General features: G+C 53.1%; 11 protein-coding genes across 11 annotated transcripts; 5 read left to right on the top strand and 6 right to left on the bottom strand.

Moving 5' to 3' along the window:
- Positions 1–45: 45 nt before the first annotated feature.
- On the top strand, positions 46–947 carry Z519_06740 (uncharacterized protein; the record flags this gene model as incomplete). Its single annotated transcript, XM_016764478.1, has 3 exons — positions 46–59; positions 108–257; positions 641–947. 3 exons carry the CDS (start codon positions 46–48, stop codon positions 945–947), a joined length of 471 nt encoding a protein of 156 aa, XP_016619560.1.
- A 1961-nt stretch (positions 948–2908) lies between these two features.
- Z519_06739 (uncharacterized protein) lies at positions 2909–3701 on the bottom strand (the record flags this gene model as incomplete). The annotated part of the gene is made up of 2 exons (XM_016764477.1): positions 2909–3418; positions 3468–3701. The coding sequence occupies 2 exons, from the start codon at positions 3699–3701 to the stop codon at positions 2909–2911; spliced, it is 744 nt and encodes a 247-aa protein (XP_016619559.1).
- An 825-nt stretch (positions 3702–4526) lies between these two features.
- Positions 4527–6161, top strand: Z519_06738 (uncharacterized protein; the record flags this gene model as incomplete). Its single annotated transcript, XM_016764476.1, has 1 exon — positions 4527–6161. The coding sequence occupies one exon, from the start codon at positions 4527–4529 to the stop codon at positions 6159–6161; it is 1635 nt and encodes a 544-aa protein (XP_016619558.1).
- A 244-nt stretch (positions 6162–6405) lies between these two features.
- Z519_06737 (uncharacterized protein) lies at positions 6406–7734 on the bottom strand (the record flags this gene model as incomplete). Its single annotated transcript, XM_016764475.1, has 3 exons — positions 6406–6771; positions 6867–7504; positions 7563–7734. 3 exons carry the CDS (start codon positions 7732–7734, stop codon positions 6406–6408), a joined length of 1176 nt encoding a protein of 391 aa, XP_016619557.1.
- Positions 7735–7770: 36 nt separating this feature from the next.
- Positions 7771–8158, bottom strand: Z519_06736 (uncharacterized protein; the record flags this gene model as incomplete). The annotated part of the gene is made up of 3 exons (XM_016764474.1): positions 7771–7869; positions 7919–7999; positions 8045–8158. 3 exons carry the CDS (start codon positions 8156–8158, stop codon positions 7771–7773), a joined length of 294 nt encoding a protein of 97 aa, XP_016619556.1.
- A 640-nt stretch (positions 8159–8798) lies between these two features.
- Positions 8799–10157, top strand: Z519_06735 (uncharacterized protein; the record flags this gene model as incomplete). Its single annotated transcript, XM_016764473.1, has 1 exon — positions 8799–10157. The coding sequence occupies one exon, from the start codon at positions 8799–8801 to the stop codon at positions 10155–10157; it is 1359 nt and encodes a 452-aa protein (XP_016619555.1).
- A 1670-nt stretch (positions 10158–11827) lies between these two features.
- Z519_06734 (uncharacterized protein) lies at positions 11828–12619 on the bottom strand (the record flags this gene model as incomplete). Its single annotated transcript, XM_016764472.1, has 1 exon — positions 11828–12619. One exon carries the CDS (start codon positions 12617–12619, stop codon positions 11828–11830), a length of 792 nt encoding a protein of 263 aa, XP_016619554.1.
- Positions 12620–13138: 519 nt separating this feature from the next.
- On the bottom strand, positions 13139–13780 carry Z519_06733 (uncharacterized protein; the record flags this gene model as incomplete). Its single annotated transcript, XM_016764471.1, has 1 exon — positions 13139–13780. The coding sequence occupies one exon, from the start codon at positions 13778–13780 to the stop codon at positions 13139–13141; it is 642 nt and encodes a 213-aa protein (XP_016619553.1).
- A 487-nt stretch (positions 13781–14267) lies between these two features.
- On the top strand, positions 14268–15836 carry Z519_06732 (uncharacterized protein; the record flags this gene model as incomplete). The annotated part of the gene is made up of 1 exon (XM_016764470.1): positions 14268–15836. The coding sequence occupies one exon, from the start codon at positions 14268–14270 to the stop codon at positions 15834–15836; it is 1569 nt and encodes a 522-aa protein (XP_016619552.1).
- Positions 15837–16724: 888 nt separating this feature from the next.
- Positions 16725–18899, top strand: Z519_06731 (uncharacterized protein; the record flags this gene model as incomplete). Its single annotated transcript, XM_016764469.1, has 2 exons — positions 16725–17020; positions 17075–18899. 2 exons carry the CDS (start codon positions 16725–16727, stop codon positions 18897–18899), a joined length of 2121 nt encoding a protein of 706 aa, XP_016619551.1.
- A 515-nt stretch (positions 18900–19414) lies between these two features.
- Positions 19415–21400, bottom strand: Z519_06730 (uncharacterized protein; the record flags this gene model as incomplete). Its single annotated transcript, XM_016764468.1, has 4 exons — positions 19415–19723; positions 19873–20054; positions 20185–21020; positions 21087–21400. 4 exons carry the CDS (start codon positions 21398–21400, stop codon positions 19415–19417), a joined length of 1641 nt encoding a protein of 546 aa, XP_016619550.1.
- Positions 21401–22481: the final 1081 nt, after the last annotated feature.

Genomic DNA, 22481 nt, shown 5'->3' with positions numbered 1-22481 from the left:
CCAGACCTATCGTCGAAGAGTGTGGATCTAATGGAAAGGTCGTTAATGTTAACCAATACGTGAGCTTTTCCATTCACATTCCTAAATTGTTTCGCTGACGCTACCAGGGCCGCCGTCCTCCCTTACCATTTCAACGGGTCCATCTCAAACAACAACGCCGACTATGACGTTAGGAACATCAGCGTTCCGAATGCGACGTCATTTGACCTTTTGGTAGGTGCCGACTTAGTTGTCTTCGATCGCGAAAGGGGCTCCTAGTATTTGGGTTCCAACCCGAGCTATGAATTCGTCTTCTCCGTGTCAAAAGCAGTACACGAGGCTCCCACATATGCTCCTGAGCAGAACTTGCTGTTTATATCTCAGCTCGCACCGCCGACTGGCTACCTACCTCAACTGGTTGTCAATCTCAACGATGGCCCTTTCACACTCAGCGAGTATTTGCTAGACCCACCGATCTACGCACCGAACAGGGGCACCTTCTAGAATGCCTGTTACTTTTCGGCGCGAACGGAGGCAGTGATAGTGTCGGGGAAGCGAGCAAAGAGTCTCGATTCGCACCATCGATTCCGCTACGAATCGGTCGTCGTGCTCTTGAATAATCACTTCGGCTTCTACTTTAACAATATTGACGACCTGGCAGTGCACCTGTCATGAAAGACATCTTCTTCACTGACCCGGCCTACAGCCGGTACATCGCCCTCACCGATACCACATCTCAGCTGCCTTCTATACGCTATCCCGGTACTCCAGACTACGGTGCGGACGGTCTCGGAGAACTAAATAGCATTGCGTTCTCGCCGGATGGCAGCACGCCATACATCTCTGAGATAGGCGCCGTTTCGGGAACGATTGACCCTCGTCTTGGGAGCGAGGAAACGACTTACAATACTACTGGAAAGAGAGTCATCTACGCCTGGGGTATCAAGATCAATGAAAGAAGAGTTTAAAACAAGTGTGCGTTCTGTTTGGCCCAAGACTGCGTCCCCGATGGACTGAAGGTTTCGCAAGAGGGCCTCGTGCTTACTGGGTATGACCACGGTGTCGATATCTTGAACGACGCTGGCCAGCTCCTCATCCGTATCCAGACGAACTGCAAGGTACAGAACTTCGCCTAGACGGCTGAGAATCTAACGACCCTCTGGATTCTGGGCAACTATGGGATCTGTAAGCTCGAATTTATGAAATTGCGATACTCTAGGTGTCAATAGCAAATGAATGATTGATGCAAATGTAGTTAAGAAGCTAGCTATCGAGAATATGAAAGATCCTATTCTCTCATGTACCAAGGATAGAACCTTCATTCTCCCTGTATTTATTTAGTTGTTCGATTAGAGTTAATTCGCAAGCGTGAGGGAAGGCAATTAACTAGCACCATGAGCAGCATCAATTGGCGAGCCATCACGATTGACCTCATCACAGTCCTTGCCTATTCCCTAATCTCTACGACTATAAGCTTCTCTGAACCTTTAGTTCTGCGGAGCGAACATACAGGTAACCAACAACAAGACGCGCCAATTTTTAAAGGTGTTAAGTGTAAGATTTACCGTCTCTCGCCTGAACATTTGTTCGAATCGAGCGACGGAGGCACCATCGCAACGCCTCAATTTTGCCGGTGGGAAGATGAGCGCCGCAAACCCAAGTGAAAAGACAACGAGGAGAATGAGGGTAATGTCAACAGCGCGAGGAACGCTGCTTGTGGTAGCATTCCAGGAGATCCCCAGTGCCACGGCCGCTCTAATGGTGCATCCACCGAAGTTAAAGATTCACTGGATTTCACGCCAGCCGCATTTGTCCTTCTCCTCAAGGAATCCCACCGACATAGATACTTTGGTCGTCCAGAGTAGATCAGCCGTGAAGCCGAGGTACACACTAGAGAAGATGGGATACTACCTGTGGCCTTCTTCAGTAAAGTACTATATTGCACTGTTGAAGACTGGGTAGTCAGTACATGCTACCAGGAGCGTGATGCGAGGGCCGAAGATGTTGAGTATGGTCCCAGCCGCCACAGATGAAACGGCGAAGATATCATTCAGAACACCGCTGGTTATGTTGGCCATGCGAAAAGAAGACGGTTGGCCGCCACCAGCACCGAGCAGCTGTGCTTTCGTCAAAATCGGGATGACTTGGCCAACTTGGGTCACCCACAATCAAGGCTAGATAGAAACCCGGAGTGAAGGCAATGCACATACTAAACAATAAGATTTGGACCGATGGAGTGGTCAACCCGAGGGTCAACATTGGGGAACTCTCGAAGGCAAGGCATTAAGTAACTAATTGTTGGGTTTGACGTGCTTTTTGTGCCGAAGCTATGGCAACTTAACGACCGTCGCGTCTTTTGCAGCGACGGATGACACGATGAACTGTGTGTATCAGCCTTACCGCGAGAAGGATGTTGGATATAACACATTTCCCCTCTTACAAGGGGAACAGTTGATGGCTGTCGCGATGGCGGTGGATAAGGCCATGAAGCAGTGAGTCAACTAGTGAGGTGTAGAGGGTAGATGTAATCTACCAAATGCCGCAAAAGAGTCCATCGGGATAGATCTTGTGTCAGAGGATAGAGCCGTGATCATCTATAACGGTGCCGATCCATACTTGGCTATAAACTTTTCAATTCCCCGGAGCAAGCGTGAGCAGGGCGCCTGAGTGGTTTCGAGAGTCAAGGCCAGGAACCCTCTCGACGCAATAAAGATGCCGTTGGTGAGAAGATGGTGGTGGAACAGCTCGGGCAGGATCCCACTCTGGGACCCGCTGAAACGAATCGCAAAGAGGCTCCCACGCCCGATGACAAACATTTTAGGCTGCGTCTTTGAGCCATTTGGGACGGACAGTCCTGCTTCGATGGTTTTCGATATGGCTACCATCAAGTTGCTCCCCAAGGCGTTCAGCTCGGTGAGCCTTTCCTTGGTCATGATGCGTTTCCTGCAACTCCGGCCGCCATGGTGACGATGTTGTTGTTGAATGTTCCGGCGTGGGCGAGCTTCTCGCTGCGTGGATCGAACCATTCCATGATTTCCTCTCGCGCACCGAAGGCTCCAAAACTCATGCCTCCACCGGTCCATTTGCCGATTGTTGTGATGTCCGGCCTGATGCGTAGCGCGACCTGGAGACCGCCGTAGTCTAGTCGCGAAGTCATGATCTCGTCGAAAATGAGAAGTTCCTTCTCGGTGGTCGCCAACTCGCGCAGGTGTCGAAGGAAATAAACGGTGCCAGGGATACGGCCCCCTGAGACTTGCATAGGCTCAACCAGTCTGGCTGCGAGAGAGTTAGGAGCAAGTGCGTTAATGAGAGAGTCTGTCCCTGCAATATCGTTGTATGGAGCGATGGCAAAGTCGTAGGGGGCGTTCATAGTGTGCTTCAGCGATCCTTTCAGGAACAGAATGGTACAGGCGTGGTATCCATTAGCAAATACCAGGGTCTTGGGAGAAGAGCTAGTCGCCCACGACTCTTAGATTTCGGTGTCTGACCTTTTTCTTGCCTGTGAAATTGATCGCTGCTCCCAAAGCCATCGCCTTCGCCTCCGTTCCCGAATTGCAGAACCGGATCAATTCCATACTGTTACTGAAACGCCGCATAAGGGACCTGGTCAACTGATCCTCATCCATGTTTTTGGTTCCAAAATTCCAGCCCTTTTCTAATGCTTCTGTGATGGTCTTTCTGATCACCAGGAGAGAATTCACCCAAGAAGTATAGATGCTCATGGCCATCGACGTCGAACAAGTAGGCTGACTGGCCACTCTCGATCGGAAGTGGGAACGGTGATGCATGAATAGACGTGCGGGTGTTGGCGCCAGGCATGACCTCGCAGCTGCGATTGTACGCATCTAAGGACCGGGGATTGGACTCGGCATATTAGCTATAGACATTATTTATGACCGCCTGTAGGTTTTCATGCTCACTGACCTCAATTGTTGTGCGCGGATCGATCATGATGGGCTCTATGGCGAACTGTTGACGAACAACACCGGTGTGAGAGTCAGCTAGAGTTGTAGATGCACCAGTGCCTTTGCGCTGGCTAGATTTTCTATAGATTCACGCATAAGTATCCCAAACAGCCTATTCAACGGCCAGACCTCGTTATTTCGGGCACACAGCTTGAACCATATCGAATAGCCGAATAGCGACCACGATATTTGGTCAGACATCTCCATATTAGACTGGCCAATAGAAAGAGATCAGGCTGCTCCAGCGCGGTGAAGTGGGGGAGAAGATTTCGTTGTGGACTTCCTCTTCAAGCCGGGTAGGTCATTGATCATCGACATCAAAAGGACCCTGATGATACTTAGTGCAGGACTCTGGCCGAAGACATTCTCTCGTCCTGACCTTCCTTTTCCTTTCAATTTTCTACCCGATGAAGACACCCGCTTCTCCATTAGCCCGATGGCCAACTAGAGATGCCGAAAGTCACCTCTCAGCGGACTTTCACGGCGTGTTGGACCTGTCGCCGCCGAGGTCTCCGTTGTGACAATCTAGTTCCCCGGTGTACCCAGTGCGTTCGCTCGCGCCTTGCCTGTGAGGGCTACGACATGCGACTCGTGTGGGTCGACTCGGAGACTGGGGGATATGAGCCGCAGCGGCGACGTGCCTATCCCTGCGAATTGACCTGGGACGGATATCCGACCTGGACCTTGAGGGAGCTGGGCCATCTGATCACGCACGCAGAGAAAAAACGGTGTCGATGTCCCCTGCATGGCCATCCCAGTCCGTTTATTGCTTTCTCAGGCTATGAATCGATTAATGCCTCGTCCGCCCAATTCGAGGAGACGACGCCTCCGGAAGAGGGTACAGACTGCCCGGAAGGCCAGCAAACTGAACCATCAGAGATCACGACCCCTACCACGTACACACCTCCTTCGCCACAAACAACCGATTACATTGACCATGCAAATCTTGGTCCTCTCACGATCTCTATGCCGGCAGAATTGTCGACGTCTTTGATACCAGATGGATCACGCGAGGATAACGAGCTCTTCCACCACTACATCTCTAATGTGTCCGTTATGATGACCCCAATTAATGACGATTATAATCCATGGAAGTCGACATACCCGTGCCTCGCGGTGCACGACGTGACTTCAACCAGCACTCGCTCTCTGTTCCACGGCATTCTGGCCCAGTCGGCATTTCACCTCTCCAACCTCGATGTGCCAAACCCTGCAAGCTATCGCAGGTCGGCCACGCAGCACTTCGGCATCGCGTTGCGTCACCTCCGTCGCAGCCTGGCCAGTTCGACGGAGAAGTTCAGCAGTACGCTGGCGGCAATGCTGACCGTCACGCTCGCCGAGCACGTCTTTCACGGCCAGTCCAAAGGCTTGAGGCATCATCTCCAGGGTTCTATCCAATACGTGGCGCAGTATCTGGGGCACAAGCCTTGGCTTACTTCTTACGAGGCGTGGGTAATCACGCAAAGTTTTGTTCTGCACACGCTCATGTCTCAAATTGCGGGCGGCAGCGCGACCAACACCTCCAGTACGGCCATGACGCTCCATGAAGTGCTGGAAGATGTCACGGCCGACCCTCGGTTCGCATATACGCTCGGTAGCACACCTCGGTTGATGAAGGCGTTGTACCACGCCCGCCTCCTCGAGGAACAGCTAGCCGCGAGAGGGTCTTTCCGGGGTGGCAAGCCTGACCTGTCAGAGGACGAACTGCTTCAGGCCAGCAAGATCTTCGTCGCGCTTAACACCCCCCTGGACGCAGAGGTCGAGCTCTACATGAGCAGACAGCGGCCGATCGAGGCACCGGCACAACAGCGGAAATTCATCGTGTCGAACTTGAATCTCTTTAACTCCGCTGTGACCATCTACCTCCTTCGCGTGGTCTTGCGTTATCCACCCTCGACGGTCGCGGAACAGGTGTCCCAAACTCTTTCTGCGGCGGTGGCGCTCCTCGAAATGGACCGCGCCGCAGTCTCGATCTGGCCCATCTTCATCGCCGCCGCCGAAGCCTACACGGCCGAGGCGCAGGCACTGGCGGAGTGCGTCTTGAGCCTCTCGACGAGCTTTGGAGCCGCCAACCGTGGGGTGATTCACCGGGTCGTGAAGCAGATATGGAGTGAACGCGAAGAGGTCGCCGCGCAACGGCAGTGCGAGGTCGGCGACATCCTCGTGGATTGGAGGGAGGTGTTGAGGAACCTGGAGGTGGAGATTCTGCTGCTCTGAGATCATCACAATGCAGTCTCCCGAGTTCAACAACTTCAGGCACCACTCCTCCCGCACGGACAGCATTCAAAGCGGCAAACTGTTTTTACGCTTCTCCGCTTGTTGCAATGCGCGTGCGAAGTGGAGTTTGGTCCTCTGTCGCTGCACGGGCGATCTCTGTAGGGGCGAGTAGGTTGTATGAACTGCGTCTCCTGTTGAGGTAGCACGTGTTTTCGACTAGATCCTTGCGTTTACTAGCAAAAGGTCACGGACGCCTCCACATCTCCAGAGTCCTCTCCAACAGACCTCTGCCATTTTCAGTCTCTTGACGACACATGCACGCACGCCGTCGTCCATGCAGGGCAGCGTCTTCGCAATAGCGGTACCTGGAAGACTTCTCCTTGTCGGTGCAGTCTGTGAACCCATCGATATTGCCCTTCGAAGGATCGTAGGTGTGGTCGCCCGCCGCGGCTTTCGCATCACGCCTCCTGTTCCCGTTCCACATCCAGATACCCATGGCGGCCGTGACCACCCAGCCTACGCCAAGCATCACGCCCAGAACAGTCGTCGCCGATGGGTAGCGTGGTGCCTCCTTGGGGTCAAAAACAAAAGGTCCCGCGAAGTTTGCGATCTAGAAGGCGACGAAGTTGATGCCGCTGACGGTCGTGTGTTTCGTGTTGCCGGCAAAGTTGGCCGCTACGATTGCCTAGTTGAGCACAATCGCACTCCGTACACCGACACATTCCAAGTGCATGACGTGAGCGCTATCTTCTGATCTGCCGGAATAGTGTAGAATCTGACCGTGGCCACGACGGCAAAGATGGCGAGCACCAGGATGATGATGATGGTGCGATTGCGGTAGCGTGAGGCAAGATAGCCTGTAACGATGGTTGCAAACAGCTGAACCGCGCCGATAGGCAGCTGATACCTGACTGATTCAATGGGCGACCAGCCGAACCCTCGATGGAATGCGCTATAATAGCCGGCGAGGGCACCGCTGGCCATACCAATGGTGAACTGTTGCATGAGGAGGCACCAGACCCGGAAGTCCCGCAGCGCTTCGTAGATTTGATACTTGAGGACCTTGCCATGCTTGATGCCAGTCTGATTCCTCGCAATGCGCCAAAGCGCGGCAAGCTTTTCTTCTCGAGTCAAGAATTTTGCGTCACTGGGACCAGATGGCAAAAAGAAGAAGCAGATCATATTAAGGACGACGGCGATCCATCCAACGACCTGTCCATCTGTGAGTCTCGTGGACTTGAAGGATGGGAGTGAAGATAAAGCAGACATTGATATTAGCAGGAAAACGAGTTGCCACGAGCGAATAGCCGTGTTTGTGACGCTACCAAGTCCCACCGCGATACCTGCGCCAACAATGTCGGCGAGTCCGGAAGATTCTGGTGAGTACGAGCCAGGCCGGACCGATGTCGAACTCGGAGATGCTCAGGAGGAACCTCATGGCGAAGATGGTCCCAAAATTCTTTGCACCAGCCAGGACCATGGAGAAGAGACCCCAGCCAAACAGCAAGCTGGAAATCAGTTTGCCGACGGACAGCTTCTGGACCTCCAGACTGGCAGGATACGATCCGATCATGATTCCCAAGCCGCCGATGGCAACCGTCCGGGAATTCTATCGTCCCTTGAGACCCAGGTCTTCTTGCAAGCTCAAAGCATTGGCGTAGTTCAGGGCCGTCTTTTCGAGGTAGGCGGTCATATAGACGGAAACCATCTGTGAGATATCAGCAATAGGTGCAGGACCGGGAGAATCATCAACATACCAGTGGGAGAAGGATGAAATCCAGCTTTCGTCGTACTCGCTTTGCGAGCCGTTCCAGGTGCTCCAGGTCAAGCTCCAATGCCTAGGTATAGGGATCGAGACTGGTGTGGACGTGGGTGGCGTCGACCTGTGGCTTGATGGCCTCATCGACGATGTTTGTGCTCGCGGCATCAGCGACGTGGATCGAGTTGGGCGAGTCATGCTTGTCCAGGTATGTATTGTCAGTAGTCTGTGATGCCATGTTGGGAACTGTGCTGGAATTTGCACGATCTCAAAAATGCAGAGTAATTGGGTGGTTGATCGAATGTTGTGCCTCTCCTAGCTTCGTTTTGAGAGGGCTCTGGCCTTGGTAAAAGGGATTCGAAAACAATATCGCGGTCTCGCGAGCATTACAGGTCCGGTTATCGGGTACTCTCTATGCAAGGCCCGGGCAGTCGATCGGCTATCAATGTAACGCATGTTTTTAGCTTCGGCCAGACTTGATATCTGTCTTCGGAAACTGACAAGTGTAATTAGTGAAGCGCCAACGCCAGGTCCTAGACTGATCGTAATTGGGTTTGGAGGCTCGCTGAGAAGGGAAAGGATTTGGCAGGGGCTGCAATCGAGGATCCCGTCCCCACAGAAGGGGCTTCAGAATCCACTTTTGGACTCGTAGAGAAGTTCACAACGAAGGGCCAACGTGTGTGGGCCCCCAGTATGTAGATCTCAGAGAAGTGACGTAACCGTCCCTAGTCCTGGCAATCACCGGATACTGGGGTGATATAAGACGGGAAAGGACGATGTGATCGGGAGCTAGTTAATCAAAGGGTGCTCGAATGGTACTTACAACTCTCTCGACCTGGTTTTATCATTTCGAGAAATTCGACTTGAGCGCAAAAAAGATGGCGATACCGCTCCTGAAGTTCGATCCCCCAATAGACGTTGATACTGTGACAACGCCATGGAAACAGCCACGCCACCAGACATACCTTCTCACCAACGCCCATGTCATTGATCCCGTTGACGGGAGTGTACGGCACAACACCACGGTCATGTTGGAAGGAGGCCTCGTACAATCTGTGGGGGACGAGAGTGGAAATACCACTCACGATGGAGACATCTTTTCCATCGATCTTGAGGGCCGATACATTTTACCTGGCCTCTGGGACTGCCATGTGCACCTGGTGGCAGTGCAAGGCTGTACCAGCCTTGACGAGATCTTGAATCTCTCCTCGGACACGGCTCTTCTTCGCCAGCCTGAGATCGGGCAAGCGATGCTCGATCGGGGCTTCACCACTGTGCGAGATTGTGGCGGCGCACTGTTACCCCTGAAATTGGCATTCGAGGAAGGCATCCATCCTGGTCCTCGGCTTTTCGTTGCAGGTCGCCAGCTGTCGCAGTCCGGGGGCTGCGGGGACAAGCGTTCTGCTTTCGATGACAGCCATTGTTGCGGCGGCGCCAAACAACTCTCCTGTCGAATCGTGGACGGGGTGCCGGAGTGTCTGAAGTTCACGCGAGAAGAGCTCCGTCTCGGCTCTGACTTCATCAAGATCATGGCCGGAGGAGGAGTCGCCAGCCCACGCGGCGGTCTCGGTGATGTCGAATTCACCGAGGATGAAATCAAAGCGATCACGACTGTGGCTTCAAATGCCGGAACGTTTGTCACGGCTCACGCATACACCCCGGCTGTGATACAACAAGCGGTGAACTGTGGTGTCCTCGGTATCGAGCATGGCAACTACCTCGACAAAGCAACCGCGGAGCTCATGGCTCAGAAAGGGGTCTATCTGACACCGACCCTGGTGACATATGCGGCAGCATCGATGCCCGAATTCGGAGCCTTCGTGAGCCCAGAGTCGATGGCGAAGCTCAACAACACTCTCGAATCCGGGCTCAGGGCCATCGAACTGGCCAAGGAGGCAGGTGTCACCATATGCTTCGGGACCGACTTGCTGGGACCCATGCACTTTGCCCAGACCAAGGAGTTTCAGCTGCGGAACAACGTGCAGTCTGCCTTAGAGATCATCCAGAGTGCAACAATAAACGCGGCCCAAATGATGCGCCGACATGACTCTCTTGGAAGGGTGGCACCGGGCTTCGTGGCGGACTTGTTGATCTTGAATGCCAACCCGTTGGAGGATATTACTGTCCTTGACCGACCTGACAAACATCTGTTGGCGGTGTTCAAGGAGGGGAGAGTTGCTTCTTCTCGTTGGTCACAGCTGGCGACGAGGAATCGGCGGCCTGCTAAGATTATTTAACTTGACGTATATACCTGAGTGTCGGATGGCCACCGCACTACAAAAAGTACGTAGCGAATCGAATTTAAGCCGTCGGAAGCTACATGAGCCATCTGGTCTTCCCTTTAAAAGAACTCTAGATCACTTCGGGACCATGGCTTGAAGAAATCCCCAACGTTAAGGTTCGAGGCGCAGAGTTCGTCTTCGGTATTGCCCTGCGCGTCGAGGAATGCACATTCAACTCGAAAGGAGAAATCATCTCGGGTCGGTGCATTATCTGGGTGATATGGCTCGTCAGTTGCGAGGCCATCACCCTCGGAGCGATCCGAGGCTGCGCTTTGGGCGAGTCCAGATACAGAATTATATCTGACAGACCTGGAGAGATCGCTGCATCTACGAAGACGTTCGTCTCGGCCCCATCACTGGACTTCATTATTGTCGCATGGTATTCCTTGAGCTTCGACAGCTTACAAGCGATCATTTTTTCGAGGACGAAGAGATTCTACTAGATCAGGCATTTTATCTGGGCGGAGATCGCGTCCTGGTCAGTCATATTGACCCTCTAGAGGCCCAGTTCGAGAGCCATGCCAAATAACGGCACCGCGTCCTCGTCACCCGATCATCGGTTACATAGATCCAAGTTTCTTCGGATGGGATATCTGCATTTCTAACAATCACCTTTGTCGGTGGCGTCTCAATTTAGACCGCTATGGCCAAGACATATGATTCCAAGACGGAAGAGATCCATCCACAGACATGGAGACCGAAGGGACATCGGGTGGACGAATTTTCCGCAAATCTCGTGGCGTGCTACATCAATGGCCAGAAGATGACAGAAAAGGTTACTCGCATTCCTGGCTAATGACTGGATTATTATGAAATTCCTAAGGGATGTTTGTCCTGGTCCTTGTCTGGCCCCAAATTGCCGTGGGACGCTAAAAGAGCAATGTACTTGGTGATTCAATATAAAATTAAGAGGAACAGCCTTGATAATAACAGTTTGGCCGGGGTGGAAGGTGGTCTGGAACCGTCACTGCGCGGAGATACTCTGTCTCTAATTAAAAGCCTGGGTGTAGTTGGGGAGTACCCAGTACAGGGTACTGTCAAAGCTTTCCTGAAGACAATAATAATAATAATACTGCTACTGCTGCTTAGCATTGTCTACGGGCTGACGAAGTGGAGCAATATATAAAGCCAGGTTAAGCCAGGTTCCCTGACGCCTGTCTGAAACAGGGCCTGGCCGAGAGGCAGGTATGGCTGGTGAGCTGACTGCAAGGGGCCAGACTAAGCCCCGATGAGATTGCTCAGGGAGTGTACAGGGAGCCGTCAGTGATGCGCAGCCAAAGGTCCAGTTAAAGCTCAGGCTAAAACGGCCTTCACTCACCCTCCAGGGCTAAACCGTGAATGACAAACAGATTTTTCGCTCTCGAGTAATCTAGGTACAACAAAGAATCATGATTTTTACTTGGGGGGGTTTGAATTTCGTTCGAGAAAATCGTGTCGATTCCCGAAATTCCGGCTTTCTGCTGAACCCCGGTGAGCCGAGCACTACTTGTAGAACGCTACCTAGACTCATCTAGACGCCGTATGCTCCGTACACACAGTAACAATCATGCAAAAGCTACTGGGTGTCTTGTTGCCCTCGTGCCTTTGATCCATCACGCAATGCTGGACCTGGCCATAACCGGTGTTTAATCCCTCAGCCATGCCCGCCGCTTCTCTTCCTTTTTCTCCCTCCGCTTCTCCTTGAATGCTTTAAGCTCTGCCTTGGTCAATTTTTTGCTTGCCCTTTCGGCCCTCAGGCTTCTGCCGTCATGACTGTTTGCGGCAGCGTCCACATCGAAGAAGGCATTCATCTGCCGTCGGCTCTTTTGCTCGTCGGTGAATTTCTCAGGATTGAGATCTGGTCGCTGCCATTTCCCCGTGAAGCGGTTGAAGGTGCCCGATGCGGCATACATATCGGCAGGACTTGTGCCTGGAGCAACGCCGGGTGCGGTGTCCACCGATGAGATCTCGTAGGCTTTGGCGTAATCGGCGTTGGGGTCGTAATCACCGTGAATGGAAGGATCGTATCCGCCAACCCGGTTTGCAGGAGGCCCCCGTTCTCCCACTATTCTCTCGTGGTTCCCAACTCCTGGTGGACCGGTTTGACTTGATGCCTCTGGTACTCTCGGATTCTCCCACTGGGTGACGTTTGTGAATCGGTTGAAGAAATAGAATGCCTGAGCATGGTCGTCCCAGATCGGTTCCCAGCCATCATCGACTGGCTGGGGGGGCGGTGCCTCGTTGGGCAACGGGGGAGGCTCTTCCTCGGTAGGAAGAGGAGGATTGGCTGCCAGAGACTCTGGGGGATGTTGGGCTTCTGGATCTTGGTCTATGGACTTTGCAGGCGAGGAATCATGGTCGTCCGCTTCTCTATCTTCGTCACTGTGAGGACTGCCCTCTTTGCGCGTTTCTTCTTTCTCGGGACTGGTGATAGACATGATACATTAGCAAGGAAAGTAGGAGAGCGAAAATGGCCTGGAGGTCAGCTACAGCATGGTGGTTCGTTACACGGCCTGTCCACAGAGCGCAGATATACTCATGTAACAATGATTTCGCGGAGCATCAAAAGCGGAGTTACGGCACAGTAGCCCGAGGAGCCAGAGGAAGGACTCTAGATCGACGATATGTGAAGAGTATGGCTGTATGGAACAGTGGTGTGTGGGATATTGAAGTTCCAGAAGTTGGGCTCGAAGTGTCGCAGGGGCCAGAAGGTTTTTCCCTGTGTTCCTCTATCACCTCGTAAGGAAGGTTTGCCGGCGTGGTGGTGTCTCCCCCCTTCTCTCTCTCTCTCTCTCTCCCCCCCCCCTCCAAAAATGGAAAAACAAATAGCCAGAGGGGTGTTCCTATATCAAGTCATTCATGTTGCAAAAAAGGAGGCGTGCTATATCCTGAATCTTCGTCATATATGCCCTCAGGAAGAGCTGACCCACCTACGTCCGTTTTGTATATTCCCGCGCCTATGTGGCGCTCGCTCGGTACACCATCAACCGTTTCTTGTTCTGCTGTTCCAACAACCGCAGTTGCAAGTTATAGTCCCATAGAGCAGCGTTTCCCGCCTCCTGCCCTTTCTTATGTTGAGAATGGAACCTGCTGCTGCAATCGATGACCCCCAAGTGCCGGCTAAAATGTGCCTGCGTTACCGCGTCATAATCTGTTTCAGACTCTTCTTCAGAGCGGTCGGTGGCATAACCACCACAACCCCATACTACAGCAGACTGTTTTTCACCTGCCGGAACTCGCCGCTGCTGAGTTTCTGGGACGGTCTGGTCCACAGATGGTCGTCCAAATATGAAGGTAGGTATCTCCACCTGGCGAGGCGTCGACGGCCAGTAGGGCGTTGTATGGCTGAATGTCCCCAATGCCAATCCATCCTGGCCGTTCTCACGGACAGAGTTGAGGCCCCTGGTGTTGCACGGCATTTCGACTGGCCTCTCTGCATGCGATGTCGTCCTGAAGGGAAGTGGTCTCGGTGGTAGAGGCGACACGGCTTCTGGCGCAAGGAGGTCGGTGGCACCGCTCAGACAGAGCGTGATATGGACAGTAGATTGTGAAGTCACATTGATATCGTTGTCGCTATACTCTAGTGCATTTTGCTCCATTGTGGATGGCGCTGCTTGCAAGGAGGTCTGGACAAAAATGCACCACAGACAGCAAAGACACTTACAAGGACGGTGGTAGAGAATTTCCGGAGTTCAGTCGACTTGAGACTTTATATGTCAGGCTGGAAAGAATGGTGGGACAAAAGGCAAATTGACAGCGAGCCTGGTCTTGGAGGAGGGCAGAGGAGGGGAAGCTGAAGGCTAGAATGTGTTGGGGGTCGAGGGGTGAGGCTGAGACTGTGGGGTTCAACGCAGTCTAGTTGTTATTGGCTGATAAAATGCACTAGGCCTGGACGGGACAGCGCGTCGACCCTGTATTCTCTCTTTTTCCTTAATTGTTCACCGGCTTCATCTTTCTGGCCTGGCCTTGTCAACCTTGCCCACAAATTGACAAATCTTCGGCTCATTATTCCATTTGCTCAAGTTTCTATTCGCGCCTCACCATGTACCTAGGCACCTAGACACTTAAGCACCTATGTAGGAAGCCATGGCCGACAAGCTGTCTCTCCCGTCGCGACTTGCCGCCGTCCTCCCACTTGGTCTGGATCTTCGGGCATATCATTTGTCAACTCCGCCTACACCGGTACCTGCCCTGTTCACGCCTCTAACTGGCCATGACGAGGAGGCCACTCTCTGCGAGTCACATTTTCTGGCTGTGTCCTCTCCCGAGCATCAGGGCCAGAAAGAGGTCTTAGTCTACGCCATCGAGATTTTGATTTTCACGACCCAGTCCCTGGTCACCATTTTTGTTTCTAAAGCCGACTCTTCAGGGTTCTCTTCACGTCTCAATCAACAAAAACGCTCTCCGTCTGCCGTCGCTGCCATCACCTCTACCTTTGTAGAGTTCTTGCTAGAATCTCGTCTGTCCAGTTCAAGAGTTGTCGTGTCTCTTTTCGCCCGCTCGCAGAACCAATATCTTTTCCCGGGGAGTTCCGAGAATGCGGGAAAACACATCTTGGACGACCGTCAGCTCATCAAATGGTGGTGTCGAGTGCTTGATAGGGTGTTACGGCATCCTAGTCGTGATTCAATGGCTACCGCCCATCTCTTGGTCCCTGGATGCGACAAGAGCGAAACCAAAACGTTTTTCCCGCCATCAAGTCGAGCGGATTCGTCTTCAGATCCGAAATGGGTCAGTTCATATCCAGCCAGCCTTCTGGTGACTGATCCATCGATACCTCCCAGGCATGTGATCCCCCACCTTCCCGACGACCCAAAAGCACGGTTTCTCGATGACCTAAATGGGGACTTTGTCGATGAGAAGGGACACTGGCGTAGTGTCAAAAGTCTTGATCAATTCTGGGAGATGATGTCCTATAGACAGGAATGTTCTGCCGGAAGACTGGTTGGTTTTCTTTGGTTGGTCTTCTCCCGGGGTCAGACTGAACACGTTGCTCGAAGCGAACTTGAACAAACCGGTCAGACGGAGAACTTGAGCAAGACACCCACTCAACTGAGCCTTATTACCCCTGAGAATCCTCACCAGCGGGGGACCGGCGTGACGGAGCCAGACCCGCCGACTGCTACGGCCCTTAAAATGATCACAGAACCCGGCTCACCACCTTCCTCTTCCCCTGTACAGCCCGAACCTGGATCGAATACCCTCGAACAAATTCAAAATGCAAACCAAGGTGTTCCTGCGCCAGCACGAGGTGAAAGGTCAATGTCATCCGCAACTAAGGACACGCGGGGCGAGCTTGTCATGAGCGTTAATGAATATCAGGCCCTGATGGATCATCTTTTGCAGACTGACTTTGCTGGTGAAGGCCTCGCTGCAGATTCCACGAGAAGCTGGATCGATAAGGCTATGGAACTGTCCAAGGTGGCCTCATTTGGGCGTCCCATACATGGCCGTGCTGCCCCGGTCTTGGCTCAGCCCCCAGTGCCGGACATTGTGTCATCAACCCAAGTTAACATGCTGACTGGCGTCCGCAAAAAGAGGAAGGCGGACACGATGGAGAATGGCACCACCGCAGTTGAGAGCACGCTCCCAACCTCTGCATTGACCGCCAATACATTGCTGTCCAGCTTGGTGAGAAAGAAGCCAAAATCCTAAGGATCGACAACGACCTGTCTGGTCGCATACTTTATCAAAGGCCCAGACCCTGCGAGACCACCTTGATTGGATAGCGAGGATGCCTTGTGCAGGGCTTCCCAAAATTTCCGATATGTTGGAGACAAAATTTGGGATATGACAGAGCGGCAAATGCGCACGACTCAGCATGCTCTTGGATTGTATGAGTGGCCATCTACCGGACCAGATTGTGGCTATACAGCCCGGCATTCTGATCCGCCCCATATGCTTCTCTATTCTCATTGGCCCAAGCTCCACCAGCGGTCAGTGAGCCGCCAAGCGACATTTTTTATTGGGCCTCGGCAGGCGCCAAGCTGGATTGCCTCTAAAAATGGAAACCCGACTTGATCTGCCAATCCTCCCCTCGGTGCCATTGACGCCTGCTTGCATCAGGCCACACCATCCATCGGCCCTGGTCGAACCCTGGTCCCGACGTCTTTCCCGCCTCTCGACATATTCCCCGGCTGCCCAAGATGCGGCCTACTGCAGAAAATGACAAAAATTACAACCGCACTGCATCAATGGCCTTTCTCCAGCGCGGCGTCTCTTGTAACGCCTCCGTCCTACCTCAGTCCGTTTCAGCTTTTGCTCGTAAATGCTCAAGTCGGCCAGGCTGACCACCGCAAGTCTTGAAGGCACCTGCCAACCGTATGGTCATCAGTTTTCCTCTTGTATCGCCTCATCCCACCTGTATCATTTCCTTCTTTCTGTAAGTGGTTTCTGGGGTCATCGTCTTTCTATTTCCTTTTTCCCTTTTCCTTTTGTATGCATTCGCCATTGTGCTGCTCACCAGCCTTACCAGAGCGGCGGTCGCTACCTGTTTGCCCAATACTGCCCGGTTGTCAATCCTGTTTTTGACTGTTTCAAATCATGGCCGCGGTTTTGGGAGCATTTCTTCTCTTTGTCTCCGTTGTTGCCGCACAGAACAACTGTTCTATTGTCCCGGTCTACGTCGACTTCCATGCCAGAGCTGTCGACGGTGGGGTCAATGAGCAATATGGTTTGTTTACCGGGGCTGGCTTCCCGATATCGCAAAACATGTCGCACTGGCCGTCATTCTCGAACAACGAGACAACAGTGGCCAGCCTTGACTACTGTACAAACAGCCCCTTCAAAGACTGTCTTAATCATGCCCATGGGTTCTATTCGCCCGACCTGTCACAAAAGTAAGCCTCAAAGGTTTTGTTCCTGTCGTCATGAATGCTAACATGGCCATACAGCTACTCCTCGGGCTCATCATATCAATCACTCGATACCTATGGCTCAATCCCTGCCACTACCCTTCAAACGGCATTCGACGCATTCAACCTCTTCACGCACTACTACGATCCTTCGCCACCAAATATCACTCGAATCCCGAACTTCCCGGTTACGATAATGTCAAATTACTCAGGCAGCACGACTCCGTGGTTTGGCCCAGCGGGACTGCTCGGCCTCGGACCGAAAAGCACTCTCCTGGACCATCTATACGATCTCCAATTGATCTCTTCACGGTCTTTTGGCCTGTACATGGGTACTGCCTACGAACAAGCCAACGGCGCTATCAACGGTTCTCTAACCCTAGGCGGTTATGACTCGGGTCGATTTGATGGCGACGTGCATAATTTCACGATTAGCCCTGCTCAGCCGGATGCCCAGCACAGTCCCTTCGTGGTTTCCGTCGAACAAATGACGCTCACCGCCCCCGATGGGACGAAAACAGACCTCCTTACAGAGAGCTTTAATGCCCATCTCACCACATCACAATACCACCTAAACCTCCCCAGCGATGTCACTCAAAAATTTGCCCAGAAAACAGGCGCGACACCTTCAAATGATGACCCTGAGGTCTTCCGCCTCCCAGACGATTTCGATTCGAAGCTAATTATTACCCTTGAGTCCGGATTGACTATCACATATGACTCCGACTGGCTCAAAAATGTCTCCAACTATTCCCCAATTGCTACAGGCAGCAGTGCAGATAACACTACAAACAAGACAATCAACTTGTTCGGCTCCGCATTCCTCTCTCAACTCTATTTCGTCGCCAACTACGACTCTTCTCCGCCCACATTCCACCTCGCAAATGCTTTGCCGCATGCCCCCTATGTATTCACTCGAACTCTGTGTCCTAACACCATGCCCACACCTGCTCCAGAAACCAAGCTATCCGGCTTCGGTACCTCTGGATTGACCGGGGCGATTTTGGCGGGTGTGATTGGGGGTATCGGGCTATCATTCGCCATCTTCTGGCTGTTCAGAAAATATATGCAGCGACGAATGTGGCGGGAACAAGCGAGACAAGCCATGAAAGGAAAAGGGATCGAGAGTGAGTCAACAATCGCCGTGACCGCCGGGAAAAGTAAGGGGTCGCCTTCGTCCTTTTCCAGCCTTGATGAAGAAGCACAGAGGGGGGACAGCAGTGAAATGGCAACGTTCGCGTTTGACTTCAACTCGCAACAACAGCAAGCATACCAGAATTTCCTTCAGAACGCAACGCAGCAGCAGCGTCAACGACAACAGGAGCAACAACAGCGACAGGACCATCCAACCTCGACCAGAGAACCACCGAGCACCCCAGATGCTCATGATCTCGTGTCTCCCATATCCCCCTCCTCGATACCGATCACTCAATATGCCCGCTTCCTTCCGCAAGATTCATACTCCAATTCCCCACTGACACCCGCCACGGGCGTTCCCCTCTTATTCTCCCAGCCACAGACGGGACAATCGGAGTCCCAAATCTCATCTTTTCCATCCCCAGCGTTCGCGCCCCTGACGCTGAGCCACACGAATATGTCCCTCGAGAATCCGACGTCCACTTCCCCTTTCGGCGCCGGCCAAGGCCGAAGCGAGGACGATAACTCGTTTCGCACGAGGCAGGCGAAACTGCGAGGAGGGGGAGGAGGAGGAGGAGGAGGGCGGAAAGTCCTGAATGTGCAGACCGAGTTTGCTCCGCCCCCCACGACCTCCTCCCTAGGGAGCAAGGTCGCGAGGAAGGCGGTGGGCAAGGAAGGCGGGAAGAAAGAGAGTATTTTGAAGAAAGTGTTCCCACCGCCGTCCTGAGGGGTTCTCGGCAAGGAGATTGTCAAGACAAGTGAGCGTAGGCGGAAAGCCGTCAGCGGCGCCGAACTCGAGCCTTGACTTTTATGAATGGAAGACATGACATGATGCGGCGTTCCCGGCGGCTGGGCAAGTGTGTGTGTATATTGACTTGGCTGTTCCGGACTGGGCTGGCCGTTGGGTTGGGTTTGGGAACCAGTATTTTTGCTAACGAGGGAGACGATCTCATCACATCGCGGTCACGAAACCCCCGCAAGGAGAAAATGCGCTCGCTTTGACGGTCCACCTTGTTGGTTTAGCGTCGATACACTTGTGTACACTTTTACAACCTTTTTAACTCTTCATTCTGGTATTAAACACTCAGTCGTTACCTTCTTGTAATCATAGCTCTTACCTGCCTACGATGGATCGATGAGGAGTGGAACGGGAATACTAGTATCATCTAGGAAGATACTGGACACTAGGCGCTAGACGCGAGATAACATATACCACTTATATACTCCCCACGACTTTGTTACTTATACAGCCGTCGCGGCCTTCTCATCGACCCTCCCGTTTCCGGCTCCCACTCCCATGCCATCCTCGCTTCCCTCGCTTTCAGTCCGTCCAAGCTTTCCACGGCCCAGCTTCTCAAACCTCCTTGCCTTGACACGCGCGATGAACAGCTCGTCTAGGCGCTCGTAGCTCAGGCCCGCCGACTCGGGCTGGCACAGCCACAGGTAGACGATCGAGAGTACGGACAGCGCGCCGAATATGAAGGTCACTTTGGCGCCCAGGTTCGCTTTGTCCGGGTTGAAGAGGTACGGCAGGACGAAGCCCCACATGGTCTAGTGTACGTTGGGTCGCTTGGTTAGCGTGTATGTTGAGTGGCTTTTTGCCAACATGGAAAGGGGTTTGGCGAGAGTTGGGGGGAGAAATGAGCGAAGTAGAGAGGCAGCCCCGAAGGCAGTTGCAGTTACGGTTGGGTTATACTCACAAAGAGAGCACTTTGCAATCCGACTGATATGGATGCGGTCTTGGCTCGTAGTCGGGCTGTAGGGATCTCAGTGAGAATGGTGAAAGCGGTGGCGCCAATGGTGGCATTGTAGACGAAGGAGAAGAGCTGGAGGAGGGCGATCGTGCCTTTGATGGCTGGCGGCGTGCCTGAGACGGCAAGGCCTAGAGAGAGCATCACCATCCCGTCAGCAGTTGTGTGATGACGCACGAGACTCAACAATTCATCCAACGGCAAGGGACGTTTTCTATCCAGCGAGATGGCAGCTGCACCAGCAACGAAGTCCGCACATACCTCCAGTGATCAAAAGAATCAGAGTCAGCATAACCATGCCCCATAGCGTTAGAGGTCGCCTTCCAATTTTGTCCACCAAGAACCAAGAGCAGATGTTGCCCGCACCGGATAGGACCTGCTGGACAATGAACAGACGGAAACTGGCTGCGGTGCTGTAGCCCGCGAGTTGTTGATAATAAGTCGTGTAAGATCCGACGAATGCCACGCCGGAGAAGGTTTGGATAGTCAAGGGCATAGCGGCAATGATGGTGCGGCGCAAGTTCGACCGTCGGAAGCATTCGATGTACGTCGCACCAGAAGTTTCCTCCTTAGTCTTGGCTAACACCCTCTTGATTTCTGCCATCTTGAAGTCGGCGTCGGCGTCAGTGGAATAGCCAATCTTCTTCAGAGCTTTGATCGCCTTTTCGTCCTTTCCATGGCTGACGAGCCACCAGGGTGATTCTGGCATGAACGGAAGCACCAGGGCCGCAATGCCCATAAAGCCGTAGCCGGACACAAAAGCAATCCGATAAGCCCAGCGGTTGGACTGGTCGCCGGTGAAGTTAACCACGAGTGCAGATGACAGCGCTCCGGTGATGAGAGAGATGGGGACGGCAGCTGTGAGAACTCCGCGCAGTGGTAAGGGCGTGATCTCCCCGATATAAGCCATACATATCGAGTTGGTGCCGCCCGTGGAGAAGCCACCCAAGAAGCGTCCCGCAAAGAAGATATAGTTTGTGGTAGAGACGAATTCCAGAGTGATGGATGTGAGTCTGACGCCAAAGATGAATCCCAGTGCAAACCTGCGACCTATTTTGTCCGCGATCCACGCCGCACTCAATGCACCCATGACAGCGCTGGAGTGGAAGAATCAGCCGCAACCCCTAGTGGGACTTGAAAGAGAACCATGAACCATGTCTTACGCTGCCTGAGGAGCGCCGTAGTATGCCGACTGCCATTGGGCCGACAGGACGTAGTTACCCTCGTAAGCGTTGCCAAAGTCCTTTCGAAATTGAGGGATGCCGAGGACTGATTGCCCGGCCGTCTTCGCATAATTGTTGGCTAGGACACACCACAGCATATAGAGGCACCAGATCACAGCCCATATGTCCTTGCGTATGGTTCCCGATAGCGATGGACCACTTCCCTCACGACTAGGTGAAGCCTTAACCGGACGGACTTCGACCGTAGAGACATTGCCGTCGAGGGCTGGCTCGGAGGTGTTGCTGGCGGCCATGTCGTCTTGTCAAGCAGATCAGGCTCGTATCAAGCAGGCCATGTCCGTCCTGTAAGAAGATGTAGAGGACGACATACTAGGCCCCTCGGACAGACTGTTGGTTTTCAAGTCACCGTGCCTGAGTGCAGCAAAGTCTGAATAATCGCCCGCAAGCGCTTTTCCGAAACCAGCATCAGTTGCAAGCAGCCGGATCTCGTCCGTATGTGCGACACAAAATAGGCGACTTGATACGAAAGGAAGTCTCCCACTCACGGATCGATCTAGAACGACAAGGTCCAAGCTCGGCCCCCAAATCTGAGCCGCTCTGGTGTGGACGACTCCATCCAGGCGCCTCACCAGCCCAATTGTAAGGGGAGCTTCGGTGGCCCGTATCTCTTGTATTGGGCCGCTCTGGTAGTTCTTAAGCGAACCTGAGTAATCGCATGCAATACCACATGCTGGACCAGGGGCCGTTTCCGACCAGATGGCCAAGGCATTGACGCTTAAATTGTTCGGTCGGGCTTCCGCAGGGCCGATATCAGAGCAGAAGATTCGCGCCGAACGAGACAGAGACTGCGGATGAAGAACTTGAGGTGTGCGAGGCAGAAGGAACAGCGGCAACAACATTAACAGGCACTCACAAGCCGAGGGCCCACGAGCGGGGTGATGTCTGGCAAACCTGAGAGCCATCAATGCCACTTGTAAACCAGCCACAAGGATCCCGCGCAACATCATGAGTCAAAGCCGAAAACCTCCACCGTTGATGTTCATCGTGGGCGATGCGCAGAATCCCTCCAGGACAACGAAAGCGATCAAGTCGGCAAAGACATCGCACATCTCTTCGCGCTACCGGTACTGGAGCAAGGCGAACCACCGAGACCTCGCCCTCGATTCGACAACCAAAGCCATCTTGCACGGGACGTCGTCCTATCTCCAGAGATTGTCCACCGCTAATTACCCAAAGACTCCTGTGGGCCCTCCAAGTAATGACGACGGAGCCGAGCAGGATCACCAGCATCACCAGCATCACCAGCATCACCAGCATCACCAGCATCACCAGCATCACCAGCATCACCAGCATCACCAGCATCACCAGCATCAC

Source organism: Cladophialophora bantiana (genome assembly GCF_000835475.1).
Source record: "Cladophialophora bantiana CBS 173.52 unplaced genomic scaffold supercont1.9, whole genome shotgun sequence".
Taxonomy (NCBI): domain Eukaryota; kingdom Fungi; phylum Ascomycota; class Eurotiomycetes; order Chaetothyriales; family Herpotrichiellaceae; genus Cladophialophora; species Cladophialophora bantiana.
This window is presented reverse-complemented; position numbering and strand designations above follow the sequence as displayed.